This window comes from Crocodylus siamensis, chromosome 1 (assembly GCF_052110815.1).
Source record: "Crocodylus siamensis isolate JL-2025a chromosome 1, ASM5211081v1, whole genome shotgun sequence".
Classification (NCBI taxonomy): domain Eukaryota; kingdom Metazoa; phylum Chordata; order Crocodylia; family Crocodylidae; genus Crocodylus; species Crocodylus siamensis.
Genome location: NC_143395.1, coordinates 165,962,075 through 165,983,451, shown reverse-complemented (window position 1 = coordinate 165,983,451; position 21,377 = coordinate 165,962,075). Strand labels below are relative to the sequence as shown.

General features: G+C 41.2%; 1 protein-coding gene across 2 annotated transcripts in view; it reads right to left on the bottom strand.

The window, feature by feature from the left end:
* The window catches only part of TP53BP2 (tumor protein p53 binding protein 2), a 65,249-nt gene that overhangs the window by 27,487 nt on the left and 16,385 nt on the right, over positions 1-21,377 (bottom strand). Inside the window, exons 2-5 of one of the 2 annotated variants that reach the window (XM_090048113.1) lie at positions 12,130-12,277; positions 6,401-6,514; positions 3,092-3,171; positions 2,130-2,231 (exon numbers count right to left, since the gene is read on the bottom strand). In XM_090048113.1, the coding sequence (XP_089904239.1) occupies positions 2,130-2,231; positions 3,092-3,171; positions 6,401-6,514; positions 12,130-12,277 (444 nt within the window). The remainder of the gene's footprint in view (positions 1-2,129; positions 2,232-3,091; positions 3,172-6,400; positions 6,515-12,129; positions 12,278-21,377) is intronic. The other variant, XM_090048123.1, reaches the window with a different exon arrangement.

The window sequence follows — 21,377 nt, the reverse complement described above, 5'->3', positions numbered from 1 at the left end:
TTAAAGATGTGGCAATTCAAAAATACTGCTATCTCTGTTCCCTGTAACTGATGACTCCTGGCTCTAAACGGTTACATAACCTGGCAAATAGAGCCTAAAAGCAAACATCCTTGATAACATGATACCCTACTCTATCTAGTCTAGAGGGACTACAGAGACACCACTCTGCCCTGATTAAGTTGTACAGGTAAAGTAAGGATTTTTTTTTTTTATGATAATCTCTTACTGGACCAACTGTATTGTTGGGAGGCTCCAACAGCCCAACTACCACAAGTACAGTATAGGAGGCACTTGCTGGCAGCTTTCACTTTGAGAAGAAAACTCCAGTTACTCAGCACAGGTGGGTTCAGCTAGCAACTTCCCATTTTCCTGACACAGCACCTCTGGGCAACATATCTCCCTTGAACACATGCGCACTGCCAAATGCAAATGAAGACTAAGTCCTAGTGGATATCATTTTGAGAGTGAGATTTAGTATTAAAAGACAGTATACCACTGTGTAGTTGCTATAGCAGCACTTAATTGAGTAAGACTTACTGGAATGTGAGCAGACTTAGCAAACAGCATGAGAAAAACTAAAGTGTTTCAATCACGTACAAGTGTCTGTGCATTAACCCTTTCACTTCTACAGTAAGGTCTACTGATTCAGATCATATAACAAAAGGATGACAGCCAAGGAAACTGTTTTCCTCCCAACCTAATCATCCTCTACCTCTCTTGCCCTTCTCTCCTCCCCCAACTCCAATATACACTGCAAGAGCCCATCTCCAAACAAACCTCACAATCTTTCTCCCTCCCCATCCTACCTCCCAGTCTAGCCAATTCTCTGTGGCTCACGGCATCTCTCTCCGATTTCTCTCCTTACTACTACTCAGCCCACAGCTACCACTGACAATAAGAGCAAGCAATGGGACCTGGCAGGAGAGAAGCTGGGTTTCTAGCAGAGAAAGGAGGTTTGAACAAGTCTAAATATGTTTCCAAGAGTCCCAGTACAGTCCTTCTTCCCTGGTGCAGAACACCCTAAGACCCAGGGAAGCTCTCCCACCCCATTAACTGGAAACATTTCATAATGTTCTCAGGAGTGTTTGTTATAGCTGGGTTGATCTAAGGATACAGGCAGACAAGGTTTTTTGGGTAAATGTGATACCTTATTAGACCAAATGAACAAAAATTGTGAACTACATATAGATATTGGATTTATGGCACATTATAACCTTCCTGCCATCTGATAACCCCAGGTAACCTCTCCGCATTTGCCCAGCTACATTTTATCACTGGTCAACATTTTCCTCTTTTTGCATTTTTTTCCTCCCCCACCTACTTGTCTGACAACCATTAACTTCCATCCCCTGTGATCTTCCCTGCCACATATTTGCATTTTCACAGACCTACATATTAGCTTAAGCTTCTATTCTACCTAAGAGAGTACACAAACATCAGCAGGGTGCCTGAAGAGTGTTTCTGTCCAGAAGCTTGTAAAGAACAATTTTTCCAACTATTTAGTTGGTCTAATAAAAGATCTCATTTATCCAAAAGAACTTTGTCTGCTCATAAATGTTCTCAGAATTTAAAAAGTTTGATGTGACAATTGAATTCCCTGGGATTCCTTGTTCTGTCATCAGTTTTGCTGAACAGTATCTGCCAACTTCTTTAGTAAGCACATTTGTAAGTTATTTTTTATCAAATATTTTCCGTCTTATCCAGACAGGGACCCTAGGAAACCAGACATGTTGAACTTTATAATGAAAAATCAAGAGATCATGACAGCAGATTCCTGTACCCAGAGACAAAATCCAAGCAAATCCCAATGAATCCCAGTAAACAGCTGGTCAATATACAGGGCACAGTGGGGGTTGGCAGAGCTGTTGCAATGAATTGGTGCGTTACTCCCCATCCTACAAGCAAGCTGGACCTTAGTAACAGCATTTTATTTTAAAAGTGTTCTGTCATTTAAGCTGTCCCAAATAAATCTTCTCTCATAAAAATCACTGCAAGGAACCAGAGACTTATTCAGGTTGGCGCCCTTTGGTGTGTTTGGATGTTAAAGTACTGAGCGTACTCAGAAAAAAGAAAAAGTGCTCTTCCAAGCTTTTGTTCCTGGACTGTAAACAAACTTATTTCAAGTTTACCTTGTTAGCCAGCATTTGTTGTTGAACTTCAATCTGCTGCTGTTGGCGTGAGGCCATTTCCTGTAGTTCAGCTAGAGTCATATCCATTCTGGGGGTGCTGACCTGCAGATGAAAATCCAAACTATGATGAATGAAATGCTTTCAGATATAGAAAATGCATGTTCAACTCAGAGGAATACTAAGTGATGAATAAAAGCCTTTGGAAGGAGTGCTCTGCATTCTAATTGATCTGCTCATTCCATCTGCAAATAGTTCTGAATCTTTCAAAAAAAATCTTTATAGAATAAATACCCAAATAAATATTTATTGATCTAAATGAAAATAATAGAAAATTAACACCACCACAACCCTGTCTATTGGGACAATTACAAACCACTTAAACCTGCTTGGCTACCATTTGGTACCATACATAACAGCATGATACAAGCTTGCAAGATAAGGAGCCTTTTGTCCACAATCCAGCACTTAAGCACAATCCCATTTTTAAGTACTTGACAAGTCCCACTGATATCAAAACAGCATGCAACTACATTTACACAATATTTTCCAAAGCACCTTTTTTAGAAGGGCCCTTCTGGATTAAGTCCAGCACAAATTTAAGTGCTTTGACAAATTGGGGCCAAAGCATTCATCACCCTGCAAGACAGACTGACAGCACTGGAGACTGCAAATTGCTCCATTCAGTCACTGGACAAATACGGTGTAGGCTTCCCTGCACCACCATTGTCAATGTGCTGACACCAGTGATGTGACAGTGATAGCACATGACAGTTGTAAAGTTCAGTTTATTCCCTTGACAACTTTTGTAGAGATGCTAAGAACTGGAAACAAGAGTGACAAGTGATGGAGAGTTTTCATTGAAGGAACTGGTCACGTATTTCAGCACAGGCGCTAGCAATCGATCAAATACTTCCCTTTGGCTGCCAATTCTGATTTGCACCAATAACTCAGAGATCACTTACTCCATTCTCTATTCTTCGATCACCAGGCATTTTTACACCATTCCTCTTTAGACCCGGGTCCTGAGACCTCTGACTAGTCCCTAGATTAAAACACAGGAGGAGAAAGATGGATATTTAAAAATAACTCTACTTGCTCATTTAGACATAACATCCTTGTAACACACCCCCTTTGTTTTATTTTCAGTATAAACAGAGTGTTTTATTGCCATCAATACTATAATAAACTTTGCTGCAGACCCTGAATATTTTACCTCAATTTACTGGCTGCTCAACAGATAAAATGATCTCATCTTCGCTGCACTGTACCTGGCCACTTTCTTCAAGGAAATTAGAATGAGTCTAAACAAATTAGATCTAGCATTTACACAAGCAAGTTAATGGCATGAATGCAGTCTTCTTATTTCATAAGCACAGGAACTGGCCTTATTTCTTACTACAGAACATGTGTAGTTCACATGGGTGGATAGAGAAGAATTCCAAGTGCAGCTTAGTCAGCCCACACACTAGCAGTGAGAGTTTATTCTTTACTCTGATGCAGGGAATGATGTGTAAACTTGACGGTTTGTCTTGGCATATATTGGGAAAAAAATCATAAGCTCACTTTCTGAACAAGATATTCTTTACTTTACTATACGATGTTCTTTAAACATGAATTTACAATTTGGTCACTTTTCTAGATGGACTTCTGAGGCAAATCTGCAAAAAAAATCAGGAACAGGAGCATGCTATTATGTGACAAAGCAGTCTTAATGAAATCCTGACCCATTAAAATCAACTGCAACTCTCCTCCCTTTCATTTTGTGAGGTCAGGATTTTCTCTTCTTATGACTTTATGCAGAAAACAAGGACACTAACAGTCATTTTTCATTAAGTCATAACAATGTCTAGACAGGCTCTGTGATATGGGTATTTTCATCTCTACTTTTCATGGTGACTTAATGTCAACATTAATTTCTGATTCCCAAGATTGTTAACAATGGGCTTATATTAAATAAAGCGAGTCCTTAAAGCCAAATGCCACTTAGGCCCAACAGATACCACCCTCCCTCTCCAGCCAGCACACTTCTTGCACAGGTGGCCCTGTTGTTAGAAAGAGACCTGAATATCATATTCCCTTCTGCCAGTCTCCACCTACAGGATACAAACTCCTCAAGATGCAGCACACCTAGGGTAATTCTTATATAAGAGACAATCTGGACCAAGCTATAGGTAACTAAAGCAGTTTGAAACTTTTATTGCTTTTAAGCTTATTCCATTGTTAGAAATATTATTAAAAATGCATTATGAATAGTGTTGTTAGAACAGCACAGCTGGCGGCTCTCCCTGGCGGGAGGAGGAGGTAGAGGAGAAGCTACCAAGGGCTCTTTGTATTAAGGTATCACTCTCTTTGTTTTGCAAATTTACTATCTCTTTGTTACAGTAAAGCATATACTCCTTAGTTTTCTCATGTAGATAAGAGTAATTGCAATTTTTAATGATCCTGTCCTTGGGACAGAGAAAGTTTGAACTTTTGGTAACCTAAAGAGCTTTCTAAGCATGCGTAACCAGCTAATACATATAAGCCTATCCGCCCCGCATACTTAAGTAGTTAATTATAATGCACATGGGACGTATGAAGTGACGTATTTACATATATGTTTGTATGAACCAGAAATGAGTTGTAAGAGTTCCTGCTTCTGCACACGTGCTCAGGAGAGAGGGGATAAAGCCTGCTGAGAAGTTTTCCCCGCGGGCAGAGTGTGGTCTTTTGTCTTTGCTCTGACCCTATTTGCAAATATACCTTTTGTGTTGCTAATAGCGTGTGTCTGAGAGTTCTTTGCCTCCCGAGAAACGAACCGCAGCAATTTCTGCAACACCATTGAGAAGAGTGTCTAGAACTTCCAACTTTGCCATTAAAACTTGTCATTTAAATCTATAACCAAATACCTCCATCCTCTATTTAGAAAAAAAGCAGTTAGCCATGTCAGTCTGGAGCCAGGCAGAGAATATGGCTGAGTGGCACCTTAGAGCAGTGGGGTTCACAACCTTTTTAGACTCCAGGCACCCTGCATAAGTTTTCTGAATTTACTAGCACCCCATTTGAAAAGCCATCTTTCCAGTGCCTTTTTCAAACCAACTATGCCTGCCCTGAGTATATTAAAACTCAAAATACCTTAAAATATAAGGTATTTTAAGACTATTATTACATGCAACAGTGCTCCTGCTTTGCTTTGGTCTTGATACAGCTCCTGCTGATTTGAAGCAAAAACATTACCAGTAATCCTTCCGCTTTAAATCTCGATGAGCTTGGACTAACAAAACTATATCTAACCCACTTTCTGCACAGTTGAGCTGTTAGATAAATATGGTTTTTAGCATTAGATTCACACTCCTTATTGTATCATTACCATCATCATCATGCAATTTCTTGAACTTTAAGATTTGCTTACCCATTTTATGGCATATTGACTTTCACGTTTAGTACATATATTAACATGGAATTTGCACGGGGAGAAATGGGCAAAAAACCTAGCAGTCACTTAAAAGTAAACAAACTTTAAAAGACTGCACAGGAGAGTACTAGGATGATTATGAACATTTTGTAGACAGAACAACAGTGTTTTTTACTGCATTGCAATTCTAGCTGATGAGCCATATTAGGAAGAATTTTAAGATAACCTTCAGGGACACTTAATTTTAAAAACACCAAAATATGAGAAGTTACATAAACAGCTGGAAAATGGTAATATAATCCACCTTCTGATTTTGCCAAGCAAAATTTACTGACTTTCTAACAGCAATAAAATATACTCCAGATAAAATAGACACCCCAGATTATGAATAAATTATTGAGGCTGAATTGAGCAAAGATCAAAGTAATTATAGCATATTAAAACAGACACCAGATGCAGGATACTTTGCTCTTGTCAATCTATTTAATATGGAATAGTTTGAAATAGTATGGAGATGACCAGCTCTGGAAAACCTAAAGGTAGATGGATAGAAAGAAGCTCGTGACATATGGGTTACTTGATCATACAAGAAGTAGGAAAAAATAGCCTATGAACTTCACTATCTTGATAATGACGGGAAATTAATCAATAAAAGACCAAGTTTCACAGCGAGTCTCGTTTTTGGTGGGAGCATAGCCCCACAGGCAAAATGAAGATCTAAACACGAAAGTCCCCCGCCCAGAGACTCTGCTCTATCACAGAGATTGATGCCATTAACTTAAATGCAAGCAGTTAGCCTCTCCTTAAGAAGTGAAATTATTTGGGGGGGAAGGGGGGGGGCCTAAGTCAGTCTTGAGCAGCTGAGACCAAAACCTACCTGTTTCGCGGTTTGGAGCACGTTCATGACGAAGGAAAAAATGAACCTCATTTCTCTGGACTCCATAGCGTTGAAGAATATCCAGCATCCGCTCATTATCAGCTACAGGGCGCTCTGAAAAAGCAAATGTAGTAAGCTGGTCTCTTCTTACATGTCTCAGATGCTACATTCAAAAATCTTAAGTGTCTGTTCTTCATGCCTCTCAAACATTTACTATCAACCAGGGAAGAAAAGATCCCCAAATTTTATGGCTACTGGACACATTAAGCAGGCAGAAAAGCTATGCAGAGTACTTTCTTGAACCTGGACATGTGCCTCTAAAAACAGAGCAAACAACCTACAAAAATCTGGAGGTAAAAGGGAAGACGGTAAAGTCAACCTCTCAGGCAGTAATATACCTCATGTGGTCACCAGCTGATGATCTATGGCTTTGGGCTATAGCTGTCAATGTCACATTTTGAAATCCTTTGAGCTGTTAAAACTACACAGTTGATTCCTTCACATATTATTCCCCACTTTGGTGGCACCTCAAACAGTATTATTTCTTAGTGACTCCAAAGCAGTAATCAAAGGAAAAGCAGGCGGCACAGTTTGTAGATATGTTTTTTTTAAATGACCGATGCATACTACTGTATGATAGAGACAATGGACAGAAAGAGAAAGGGGGCTCTGAAGAAGGACTCCCCCACTTAATTGGACCAAATGATAACCAACCGCTCAACTGAAACTTCTGGTATTCAAGTTCAAATAAAAACAGTTTGGGTTAAATATTCTACAAATACTGTTTTTCAGGATATCAAGAACGTAAGCCAAATTTTTCAAACTTAGTGATGCTTCAAGCATCTAAAATCTATAATTAGATGTAAATTTACCCTTGAGCTTTGACATCAATGGAAAGAAAAAATTAAACCACTTTTGAAAATTAAAACTTTCCAGAAGCTTCAAATTCAAAAGACACATAAATGCCAAGTTCCCAGTACAGTAAGTATACATCTCATTAGATTAGTCATATACCTTCCAAACCTTGGATGAGCACTAAGACTATCACACGGCAGACAGCTAAAAGATTCCATTATGGCAGGCTCATATATCTCTTCTTGATGTAATGCAAGCCATTTAACCTCACTGGCAATAGCTGATGGATCCAATTCTTTAACTAGCATAGCTGTTGAGCATTTGTTCCAACACAGACCTACTAATTTATACCAATTACACATCTGATTCAATATTTCTGAAAGCGGAATTTGTAGCCAATTTAAAATGTCTTACTCGATGATATGGATTTTGAAAGACAGTAAGCTACATATTTGCAGATTCTGACAAAAATCAAACATTTAACATCTCAAATTCATGACAAAGTGAAAATGGAGGAAGAGAAGAAGGGAACCTTAACTCCATAAGATAAGTGCTACTCTTCAAGTTCATAGTATGTGATTTCTTTTAAAGTGAAATAAAAATTATACATGCAATTTCTACTCAATTACTCATACTTGTCCCTTGCTTTTCCATCCAATGCTAGGCCTTAAAAACCCATGTTTAGTTCTAAGTCTCTCTCCCTTTCTGCAGTTTCTCACTCTCTCTTTCATAACTATAAATTAATGGGGGAATAGGGGGCAAATGCTAAGGGACCTTGTCTATGAGGAGATTTTAACATGCTAACTATTGCATTGTAAATACATTCCTTCCCTCATAATGTGTAGACAGCCTTAGAAATAAACCTCCATGGGTATGGAACTTTCCCTGATGTTCACACTTTTCTGTTATGGGAGCGCTTAAAGATCCCAATCAGGAGGAAGGCCCACTCTGTAACGGGTGGTCTAGAGACAACTAGGAAGAGACCATCTCTTCCCTAAATAGCTTGCACATGAGCAGTCACAAGCAGAGACAAGGTAAGTGACATGGATCTATATGCAAGTGTTCGTTAGGATAACACCATCTTTCATGACTGGATTTTTATTTAAGGTAGAGGACAGGCAAAAGGAAAAAAAATTATATAAGTCAGCAGCCATGGGGTTTACATTCTGGGGCCCTGTACCTAGGTTCATTTTCAGGATCCTACTAGGCAACTGAAATCAAAACTATCTGTACACGTAATGAAGACCCCTGACATGGATGGGACCCTGGGCAACTGTACACCTGCACTACTCGTGTCACCCTTAGGAATCAAGGGAACAGTTCATCTGAAGGAGGGATTTTTGCAAATCTGCTTCTCAAGGCTAAAGTGTTTGCTTGAAGCCAAGGGACTCTTTTTTTGGTTTTAAATATAAATGCTCTTTTATGAAACTGAAAAAAACCCTTTGGAGACAGAATACAAGTATATGTTTATATCATCTGAAAAGCACTCTCAATATACAAAGGGTTTTTTTAAAGGAAGATTATGCAGCTATGCTGAAGCAATCTAGGAAGGAAAATTTCTGAAGTTACTGTCAGAAGAGATTACATTTACAGAATAAGCAACTAGGTCACTATTACAGAAAAAGCAGTCTCTCAACAGTTACAAGTCTAGACAGTTAAAAAAGCTCTTCATCTGCTAAACCCCAATGAATAAGAAGTAGCTCTGTCATATTTCCATTTTCTTAAAGAATATACAAAAGGCTTAGAAGGCAGTTTTCTGGCAGACTAAGCAATACTTCAGTTGAAACCATGTAATCAAAATAAAAAAGATACCCTTTATACAAGGATTCTGTCATTAAACTGGTGACTTCAAAGGAGGTCAAACAGATTGTTCAAGTACTATTAGAAACCACATAACAAGATGCACAAGGACAAGATAAAGATAGAAACAAAGAAGAGAAAACGGAGAACAGCTCTGGCTGACCCATCTAAAAACCACATAACCTACATATCCACTTTCCTTCATTTTTCCTGGTTGAAGCAGAGATTTAGCAGTTTGAGGTCACACAGGGGGATCACAATTGGGGGAAAAAAGAGACCTCCTACTTCTCTGTAGAAAGAAATTGCGAACATTCTGGAGATTGTAAGCTTAGCCATTACAGAAAGCAAAGCCCTGGCTTCCATTTCAAGCAACCCCCTTGGCCAACACTCGAGGCAAATCTGACAGTCCAGGAATTGAAGCCAAAAAACTTACTGACACTGAAAGGAATATTTGCAAAGCTGGACCAAAAAACAGAGGGAGGGAGGAGGGCTTCAATAATTTAAATTTGGAAGAATTTTAAATTGAGCAAGACCTCATAGCTTTCATTTCTTTGCACAAAGTAAGAACAGTAAACTGAATATGTGATTCCCCCCCAACCCCCAAGTAATTTTACAATCTCAGTAATTTAGCATGGGTAAGCTACTCATCATTGGTAATTAAACCTTCTCTCTCCTAAATCCCAAAACAGATTTCACTGGACTATACTGACAAAGTTTACACTTGACAGATACTAGCTGTATTTTTATACGGCTTAACACCGCAGCTGTAAAACAGCACTTCAATACCAGAGTTGTTTCAAAGTAAACACTTCCAAGTCAGCAAGGCTAGATGAGATTTAGCCTAAAAACTACTCAAGGAATTGGCTGAGGGAATTGCAGTGCCATTGGCTATTATCTTTGAGAATTCATGGAGTTTTGGGGAGGTCCCAGACAACAGAAGAAGAATAAATATAGTGTTAATCTTGAAATAAAAAGGGATAAAGAAGAATACAAGGAGTAAGAGACTAGTCACTCTAATCTTGATATCCAGAAAGATTATGGAGCATAGTTTCTTTGGTGATATCTCCTGGAGTACTGTGCCCAGTTCTGAGTACATTTCAAGGAAAAAATGGGCAAATTGGGAAGTTTAGCAAAGGGCAACAAAAATAGTTAGCTGTCTAGGAAACATGCCTTACAAGAAAAGGTCAGAAGAAATAGGAGTATTTAGTTTGGAGAAGGTAAGACTGAGGGGGGATTTGGTAACAGTCTCCTAATACCAGAAGCATTGTTATAAAAAAGTGAAAGACTGTTCTCTTACTATTCTCATACTGCAGAGGATAGGACAAGTAGTCAGTCAAGATGCAGAAAGGAAAATTTAGGTTGGTTGTTATTAAAAACTTTTTAACTCAGAGCAGTTAAGCTCTGAAACAAGCTATCTTCAAGAACCTGGAGAGGTATCACCAGTGATGCCTCTGAGAAATCCTCCACATCAAATGGGAAGAACACTGTACAAACTCCAGCACCTGTGCTAAAATCAGTGTTACTAGCATTGTGTTGGTGAACCTCAAGCACCAACTTTGCTAAACCGGATACTGTGTGCAGGTGACTGACTCAGCTCCCAAAACAAGTGCTCTACTCCCAGCTTAGTAATGGTCTGAGATCTCGCAGTGGCCAAAGGAAATGTTACAAGGATGCAGTGAAGGCACACTTCAAGAAAATGCATGCCGACATCTAGATTTGGGAGGAGCTGGCTGCCAGTCAACCCCAACGGCAATGCAACCTCAACCAAGTGGCAGACTATTTTGAAATAAAGCTGGACTCGCTCTCCCGAGGTCCCTTCTAGCCCTGATGTCTATGAAAGTCTATGAAATCTACGAAATCTTGCCCTTGAAGCAGAAAAGAAACAGTAGAGGAAAGAAAAGGAGAGGAATCCCATCCTGCAGCCTACTCTCCCCTGGAGAAAGACCTGCAACTTCTGCAACAGATCTGTGGCTCACGGATTGAATTCTTAAATCACCTCAAGACCCAGTAATGAGCCGTGGTACAGATCCCAGCCTCGATTCATGCGATTGCCACCTATGATGAGGAATGTTGTGAAATCTCTGCCCTTGGAAGTAGGAGAGCAGATTAGACAAACACCTGAATGAGAATTAGACAGTGATGTTGCCACCTTGAGCAGGGGGTTGTATTAGATGGGCTCCTGAGGTCCCTTCCAGACCTACCTTTCTATGATTCCAAAGTCGATGATGTACAACCACTGAACTGTATAATACATAAAAAGTCTCCTAAAAAGTCAATTTTCAAATTGGATCAATGTCTTTTTTACATAACATAAAAGACAATAAATGAAGTCTTAGGTGTCTTGCTTTTAAATAATAGAAAAATATTTCTATGTTTTAAAACAGGAGTGTCAAGCTTACCCTGGGCCAAATTAAGACCATAGGGGGTTCCCTAGGTTGGACATGAAGGACCAGCAGCAACTGTGGTACAGCCACATTTGTATAGCAGAGCAGAGAACTAACACCAAGGATCCTGAACTGTGCACCAGGCCGTGCCCTGCAGCTTCTCGGTAGCCTGTCAGACTTCTGGCATGCCAGATGGAATGTTTTTAGAGGCTGGAGCTGGCCCACGGACCTTATATTTGACACCCTGTTTTAAAACCTTAACACAAATCAGAAATATTCTCAAAAAGATGCTTTAAGTATTTGGAATTAAATAACCCATACCATTTTAAACACACCTGATTAAAAACCCTCCCTTGCCTCATTCACTTAACCCCCATGTCTCCTTCTCCAGTCACTTAGGGTTGGCAGATTTGAGTTTCTAACACAAAGAAAAGCAAACCACAAATGAAAAGCCCACAAATCTTTTCCTTTGGAGGAGAAGAGTGGGCCAAAAGCTGATATTTATCTTTTCAGGTCACCTTTATATCAAACAACAACCTGCAAGGCAGGCTCCAAGTTCTTCTGGGAGTGATACTCTCTCTCTATTGGATATCTGTAAAGTATCTACCCAAATTGTGACCTTAGCCTCTAAGAACTACTGTAATGCAAATAGCAGATGGTAAATCACTAGGAAGGCTGCATCTCTCATACCTGATCCACACCATACTTCAGCCAGGTGACAGTCGCTCTCACCCGGCTCCTTACACAGCTCCACTACATCTCTGCATGTGGTTTCAGGTGTCACTGGCACCTCAGTGAAGTGTTGTTCATTGTTACTAAGGTACACTGTAAGAAACATCTGGAAGAGAAAGAAAAAACATGCAATTAAAGTATGATACAAGCTTAGCTGCATACCACAAACCCTATTGCTCTTCACAGTCAATACAAACATTTGGCAGCACTCCCTGCTGATCACTGCGCGCGCGCACGCACACACACACACACACAAAAAACCCAGCCAGGATCACAAGAATTCATGAGGCACTAAAAGTTAGACACTATGGGAAATCATTTTCAGTTTAAGTCAACAATGATTTTGTTATTATTATTTGGGTAGGTGAGTCAAGATATCTGCACTAAATAATGCATCCTCATTCTACAATAAGAAAACTCTGAAATAAGTTACAGATGCCTCTTCCCAGGCTGAAAGAGAAAGAGAGGGTTAATGAAGTATCAAAACTCTTTATTACTCTAGGGTACCTATATTGGGCATCTACATCAAACAACTTTGCAGTAACAGCCTTCCATAGCTTAGAGGTGTTCTGAACAAGGAACTGCTTCTCATGACGGGAAAAAATGTCATTAAAATCTGGGAAATTAAATTCTATTATGTAAGAAATTAATATGGAAGCAAACAACTTGTGCCTACACAGCAGTCTTCATTGAAAGTTCTCCCACAGATCACACAAATTAACTTCTTATGCCTTGAAAACACCATAGCGCAAATGCAATCATAGAAGAAATGCGCTTCAAATCTTACCTGGCTTCTTGCGCTGACAAAACATCTTTAGTTAGTATTTGCTTTAATCTATAATTAGTATTATTTTTCTATGGGGAAACAAGTCCTGCAGCCACCTCATTGTTTCTTTCCTATCCCCCCCGCAATACTGTTAAGGGGTAAAAGGGTATCTTTAAAAAATCTCTCTCTCTCTCTCTCGTCCAATTTTCAGTGACTGACTTCAGTGCAGATGATCAGTGCCTTTGAAAAACAGCTGGGTATCTTATTCTGTTCTACTATATTATAATTAAATTGTAATGAAGGAGACTGTTTAGAACAATAAATAATCATTTTCTTTCTGGAGCCAATTATTTTCTTCTTCAAACTTTCTTTCAGCACTTCCAGGTAGGCACACAATTCTATCAGATCAGTCAAATGTCTTCATTACAGCAATTACCTGCTAAACCAACTCAACATTTTAACTATAGGTCCTTTACCAAAACATTTTGCATGTCAACACAGAAACTGGGTGAGGAACACTAGCCATATTTATTTAATCTTAAAAGCTATGTTAAAATTATCAAGAGGGTGTGTAACAGACAGGCAAAGATTATTTATGAGCAATGGTTTAAGGATTTGAAAAATGCTTGGCATGAACCATGACTCAAGTCAGGTACCAGGGAAGTGTTAGTTTTCCTCTGGTTTTAAAAAAGGTAGCCATGCATCATTACGAATGTTCTTTCAACTGCCTGGACACTTTCCACTTCCTTGCCCCTGCCAAAAAAAGGGAGTCTCAAGCAGTTCTCTTGTTCAAGATCATACTTTAAGCATCTAAGTATTCAACACATAGAGTTTCCAGGAGAGGGTATGTGGAATTGCCACCTCAGTGTATTCAGCAGCCAATGACTGAACCAACAGGAATGCAACACATTCAGTAAATCCAGAAGCAGAAGGTCCAGTCTACCATTCCTGGCACAGCTCCCCAAAGCATGGGCAACACAGTTTTCAAAAGGCCTTCCAGAAGCATCCAGCAGGCCAAAGGAAAAAAAAAAAAGTACAAAATTCCCACAATACTTCGGGAACTCACATCCCTGAGAACAGGCATCATTTCAGTTACAGTGACAGACAGCAAGAGCGCAAACGAGCGAGATGAGCAAAGGAATCAGAAAAAAGGAAAAGAAAGGAAAAGGGAAAGGGATGAGGGAGAGCCTGTGTACTGCACAGGTAGTGATAACAATTTGTGGTACTGAATACATGAAGACAGAATGAGTGAACAAAGAGGTGGGGGGAAGCCATAGTGTGTTTGCTGGAATTCAGTCATTCACGCATTCCACACACAGAAAGAGAGAAAGGAGCAAAATCAGAAGCCCCTTCTCCCTCCCCTTGCTCTTGGCTGAAATGCCCTCACCGATATTCCCAGCAGCTGAACACCCACACAACTGAAATTCTGGATGCAATGCTGTACTTTAGGGGGTACACTTTCCTGCCCAGAGCAGAGATGCACTGGAGGCTGGCTAGAGGACCACACCAGAGTTAGCATGCCCTATTTGTCTACGGTAGGGTTGCAAACCCTCCAAGATTGCCTTGGAGTCTCCAGAAATTGGATATAAATCTCCAGGAGACTGCTGAGAGTCACCCAGGAGATAAATGATAGGGCATTCATTAAAATTAAATGTTGAATCTGATTTATACAGTAGTCCAGTGGGTTTTTTAAATGTAATAGTAACATGCATTTCTCTTCCTGATGTAAAGTCTATGCACCGTAATCTGTAACTGATATATGCATACATCCAGGCATGTTCGCAGGCACGCTGGTGTTTCGGAAACCTCCCACAATAGATTCAGAGTTGGCAACCCTAATCAGCCATAGTAGAGGCCAGCAAGACTCTGCTGTACACTTTATGAGAAAGCACCAGTGAAGTCCCAACCCGAGTTACAGGACAATCCAAATTCGCCACAAAGCCATATCTGAAGCTTCCAAACAGAAGCTTTGCTGTTCAGCTTCAAATTTGCAACAAGAATCCATAATTAAAAAATGTACATAGCATACGGTATAAAATATACAGTATTTTAAGGAGAGCTCAGAGGTGGGAGGGAAGAAGGGGGCAGGATGACATTCCACCAGGCAGAGCCACCATGTAGTCACAGAAACAGAACCCAAAACAGGAAAAAAGCAGTTGATGTGTTTTTTTCCCCTTAACCTCAACCAACTTTGCAGCTGCAGTAAAAAAAAAAATAAATAAATAAATAAAAATAAAAAAACCCACAAAAGACAGGGCTTTTACAGGAATATACCAGCTTCCACATCATTTTACTCATTCTTGCCCAAAACACTTCACATTTAATGAGTGTAACCACACTGTTCATAAAAAAAACTCCCCCAGGTGCTGTGCCTCTATAGGAAAGAGTATTGTGTTGAAGGTATTTGCTGCGAGTGATTCACCCTCCTTACATGAGAAGCCCTTATAAAACATTATTCACTCCTACTGTTAATTTTGGGGTTTATATACCCAGAAGCAACTATTCAGCAAGAATCACATGCTGCTAATTTTACCCACAAAAACCCAAGATAGTTTTGCCCTTAATAACATGGGTTACAATGAACAGTTGTATTCAGCTATGAATACAAAATGTGTTCCCTAAGTCACACCCTGAAGTGTCTTCATGAGCCTCATTACTATGAGGCGATGATGGGGTGCCTTCTGTACTACCTCCCTCCAATATGTTCCCATCATTTGCTCCGATATAAGCCAGAAGCATTTTGAGAGCCCACTTCCCCTGCTCTGAGCAGATCATGTGTTGTCCACCTACTTGCCCCATAAAGGAGAAAGAGAAGAAAGTATCCCCGGTCACTCTGCTGCCTACTGAATTGCAAGAACCACACAGAGAAAGACCACCACAGGTGGCGAGAGTCTGCCTGGTTCTACCTCACACTAGATGAACATCTAGCAAAGGACAGCACAGGGGAAGGCAAACAAGATGGTGAAAACCAAAGAAAGGCCTGCAATGGCTTTTTAACTTTCCTCCTTGGCACTAATGATAATAACCTGGTGGCAGCTCTTCTATCAGTTGGCACTGGCCCCCAAGAGACTAGACTTCAGCTGGGTACCTTGAGTGCTGCATGCACCAACCACCCTCTCAGCTGGCCCATGACCAGCTCAACCTCCAAATATAATTCCCACAGAAAAGCCGTGTGAAGGGAAACATGGGAGCCAAAAGCAGTGACGCCAAGCTGCTGGGAAACTGGGGAACCCCCAGCAAGGGATGTTTGAGTGCTCTGAACAACAGGTTAGAAAGCCTGCTGCAAGCACCTCAAACAGATGTTTTTGCACCTCTAAAAACTTCAACAGACAGATGTCTAGAAGTGCTGACCATCCAAAACTCCAGCCGAAGTGAACAGAAAATTGGGTACTAAACAGTGGAAATCAGGTTCTCAAACTCCTCTTTGACAATTTCTCCCACTGGAATACAAATACATTTCTTGTAGATGTGTCTTGCTATTTGACATCTATTGGACTTGGCCAAAAAGCCAGAGACAACGCTCTCTCCCTTCCATTCAATAGTTGTAGATGAACACATTCCCATATGTATGGCAGGAAGGTTCAAACCATTTTCAAACATCAGACTTTAAAAATGTACAAAGCAATTTGCTCTGTCTTGACCAACATCCGAAAGTGTCCTCAATCACACTTATCCAGCTATTAAAAATATGCTCATTTTCTAGTTTAGACAGGACTTGTGTAGACTTGAAGGTACAGAAATCTGTACAAAGATTTCCACCCCCTCCCCGCCCCCATCTCTTGGCTTGTCATTAGTCAAAATGCTTTGCTTTTTTCTTCACCAATTTATGAATATGAAAAGACTTTAAAACTTAAAAGCGCTGCATCCCAGTAATGTAGTTTGGGGCATATTTCATAGACATTAGGGCTGGAAGGGACTAGAAGACAGATGTCTTACAGATTGAGAACAGAAGAATTTGCAGAAACTTGCATTACATTTCAGCTGACTGTGCTACTCAACCTACACCCACAAACCTAATCCAGCCAACCAAGCATCTGTCCCAACATTCTGGGCTGGATACATCAGTAACAGGGGAAATGGGTGGCAGCAGCCTATTTGTGGACAAAAGGTCTATTGATTTGGCTTGTCACTCATAAAAGGTTGCCAACTCCTGGTCAAGAAAGTTATTTCAAAATTTCATGGAACCATGACCAAGGGAGACCATTTGGTCTGATGCACCAAGGATGTTGGCAGGACAACTAAAATCAACCCGGAAGGACGTGGGCAGTGGGGTTCCGCAGGGCTCGGTCCTCGGGCCCGCACTGTTCAACATCTTCATCAGTGATTTGGACGAGGGGGTAAAATGCACCCTGTTCAAATTTGCTGATGACACTAAGAGGTGGGGGGACGTGGGCACACTGGAAGGATGCAACAGGCTACAATCAGACCTAGACAGGTTACAAGGGTGGGTGGATGAGAATAGGATGGGTTTCAACAGAGACAAGTGCAAGGTGATGCACCTCGGGAGGAACAACCCGCACTATACCTACAGGTTAGGGAACTCCCCTCTTGTCAGCACGGAGGCGGAAAAGGATCTGGGGGTCATCATTGACTCCAAGATGAACATGGGCCGGCAGTGTGGGAAGGCAGTCAGGAAGGCCAACCGCATCTTGTCATACATTCACAGATGCATTTCAAGCAGGTCAAAGAGGTGATCCTCCCCCTCTATGTAGCACTGGTCAGGCCACAGCTGGAGTACTGCGTCCAGTTCTGGGCACCACACTTCAAGAGGGATGTGGACAGCATGGAGAGGGTCCAGAGGAGGGCCACTCGTAAGATCAGGGGACAACAGGGCAGGCCCTATGAGGAGAGGCTACAGGACCTGAACCTGTTCAGCCTCCACAAGAGAAGGCTGAGGGGGGGATCTTGTGGCCTGTTATAAACTAGTCAGGGGGGGATCAGCAGGCATTGGGGGAGTCCCTGTTCCCCTGAGCACCGCCAGGAGTGACCAGGAATAACGGTCACAAGCTGGCAGAGGGTAGGTTGAGGTTAGATATCAGGAGGCGCTACTTCACAGTCAGAGCAGCTAGGGTCTGGAACCAACTTCCACGAGAAGTGGTGCTGGCTTCTACCCTGGGGGTTTTCAAGAGGAGGTTAGATGAACATCTTGCTGGGGTCGTTTGACCCCAGTACTCTTTCCTGCCATGGCAGGGGGGTCGGACTAGATGATCTGTTCAGGTCCCTTCCGACCCTAGAAACTATGAAACCCATCCACTTTAGCAAGAGACTATCTTTAGTCAGCAAGATGCAACTGACGTGATTTACAGGCAATCTGACAGCACCAGGGAGTACATAAAAGATAACTTTTTACTGCTGTATAAAAATGAACCAGATTAAGGAGACAAATAAAAATCCTAATTGGTATAAGTAATACCTTCTAGCTCAGGGGTGGGCAAAATACAGTCTGTCAATTGATTTCGTCTGGCTCATGGGTGGGCAGCACCACACGGCAGACCCTGGACGAGCTGTGCTCAGTGCCCCACCTCTGATGGCAGGCAGCAACTTCAGCTCCAGCCTCTGCAGGTACTGCACGGGATGCTGGGTGGAAGTAGCCCTGCCCACCTACCCAGCACCAGCAGAGGTTAGAGCCAACGCAGAGTGAGCATGGCTCATTTGGCACCTGCCATGCAGCAGTGGGTGGACAGAGCTGCTGCAGTTCAGCATCCCTTGCAGAGCCTGGGAAATGCAGTCCATCCCCACAGGGCCTGGTTGAGCCATGCTTGGGCCCCAGCCTCTGCTAGCAGGTGGCACCCAGGGCCTGCACAGCTGGACTGCATCTCCCAGTGCCACAGGGGATACTTGGTGGAAGCAGCCCTGCCCACCCAGCACGGTGCAGCAAGCCCTGGGAAAACCATGCTCAGGCCCTGGCAGTTCCAGCCACCATACAGTGACAATGCATAGGGGTGCTTCCAGCTCACAGCTGCTGCAGCTTGTCCAGTCCATGACCACAGGCCTTCATATGGTCCCATCCAGCCCTGCCCTACCATCAGGACTCCTAGGACCTTTGGGCTGCCAGGAGGGTACATGTACATGTGCTCCAGGAGCCCTGATGCCAAGGGAGGACATTGCAGGAGGTACACAACCAGGCTCCACCCCATGCCTCAACCAGATGCAGCCAACAGGTTGCAGCTCCAGGGAGTGCAGGCTGGGGATCATGCACATGTGTGTGCACAACCCTCAATAGTTCACCAAAACTGGTTAAGTAGCCAAATAACTGCCCACCCCTGTGCTAGCTGCTTCAGCATAATATACATAATTTTCTTCCAATCCATATAATTTATGCATCACCTTTAAATATAGTCCACTAAGTCTGAATGCAACACACACACACCTAGGAACTAAAAGAAGGTGCAGCAGGAAAAGCAACTAAAATAGGGTGCAGGGAGGTACAATTAAAGCAGAGCACACCCCATTTTACAACTTCATTCTCTTCTGCCTTCCTAAAACATAAGTAACACTGATAAACTTCCCCAGATTCACCACTGAACCTGGCTTGATCCTTTCAATTCAGTCGCAGACTACTTCCAGCAAGCTCATTTATATGAAATTTAATAAAGCACGGATTGACTTTCAGCTTTAGCTAATCAGTTTCTTTAAAAAAAACAAACCAACAACACAAAAAACCTGTTCTGCTTACTTAAATGCTAGTCTTCAGAACCAAAGGGGGTTTTGGCTACAGCTCTGCCAATTTAGAACAGAGTAGCTTAAAACCATAGTACTGGCTCGTCAACTAAGAACATTTTTTTTTTTTTTTTTTTACATAAAGGACTAGTTATGTCTTCATATGCCAGAATACTTTAATGATTAAAGTATACTGAAAGAGAAAATATATACACACATTTTTTAACCATAACTATCCCTTCCTCCATTCTCTAAACTGGTGATGACACAAATATTAAAGTAAAGTAGAAAATGCCTAAATGAATAGAATATTATCACAATTTCTGGCTGTGATAATCACTTCTGGGTATTCACCCAGCCCCAAGCTAGAAAGTATTACTTAAACCAATTAGGATTTTATTTGTCTCTTAATCTGGTTCATATTTTGATGCATCAGAGAGTTTTAATCCTTGTCTTACAGACAAGGAATACTCTAAATGACTATATTGACTTGAATTCAGAAGTGTTTCTGTATTTTGTAGCTTTAAGATAGTATGAGGTAATCCCTGAAATTATCTTGGTCCAAAGGGTAGGCTGTACTTTTCCACTGTTTTGGTCAAAACTCTTATGCAGAATCTTTGAAGTTCAAACTTCATCCTGCAGCATTCTTCCAAAAATGAAAGACTCATACAAAACACTACATTAAAAAAGAGTTTGTTAAGGGTCTGGATTTAACTACAGTAATGAAGTCCAGGATTAATTCTTTAACTCAAGCCTGTCCTGTCCAGTATAAGAGGCAATAATGTTCTCTACTCAAATAGCATCTTTCACCTTAGGACCTCAGAGCATCTTGCACCCCAACAGGCAGGCAGGCAAACAGCACACTTGTGACAGACGGGGAAACTGAGACACGTGGCCAAATGGGAGCAGGACCCAGTTGTCCCAAAAGAACACTGCTTAATTAGTCATGCATTGTTTTTAGTATCTTGCAGAGGACAGAGTTAATGATGTCATTTCAACATCAACTCTGAGCTTCCCTGCTTTGTGGGTTTAAGACACACCCACAGCTTTAATGTGCTCGAATCACAGAAGGCCGGTTTTAACTCCTTAGATATATTTTCTTACAGTAGCCTCAGGAAATGGTGTTGAAGGTCAGCTTATGTTACTTGGAGTTAAGTACTCCCTTAAAATGAAATGCACACTTCTTCAGATTCAGGGTTACATAGTACAATCCTGATCTCAGTGCTTTTGCCATCCAGTTTAGCTCCCCAAACTGTCCACCTGTTGCATAGTATGTTTCTAGCAGCACTTAGCACAAGCTACAAACTCCCCCTCCCTACAACATAAAAAGCTTAACTCCAACAATGGGCACTGACCTTGTCCTCCAAAGTGCAAGACTCCAAAAATGCTTGCATAACACACTGTGCAATGATTCCTCCATGCAGAGTGAGAATACATAGCAACAAATAAATTTCTTACCACCAGACAGCCATAGTTTCAGATGTGCAATAGCTGGTTTTAAACACTGTGTGGGATGTGGAAGAATTACAAGTCTAATTCACATCCTGGACTAAAATACCAGTACATTTTAAACTAGGTTATTTTCAGATAGAATATAAAAAACCCCAGTAACCTGTCATTTTTAAGACAAATAAAAAGACTAGCTATTAAGTTACAAGAACAATTTGTGAAAAAATATATAGCTATAAAAGAAATCTATACCTGTAACTACTTCCAGGTACAGACCTAGCACCTTGAGCAAGGTTTTTCAGGTAAATAAAAATCCCTCAAAACAAGACTT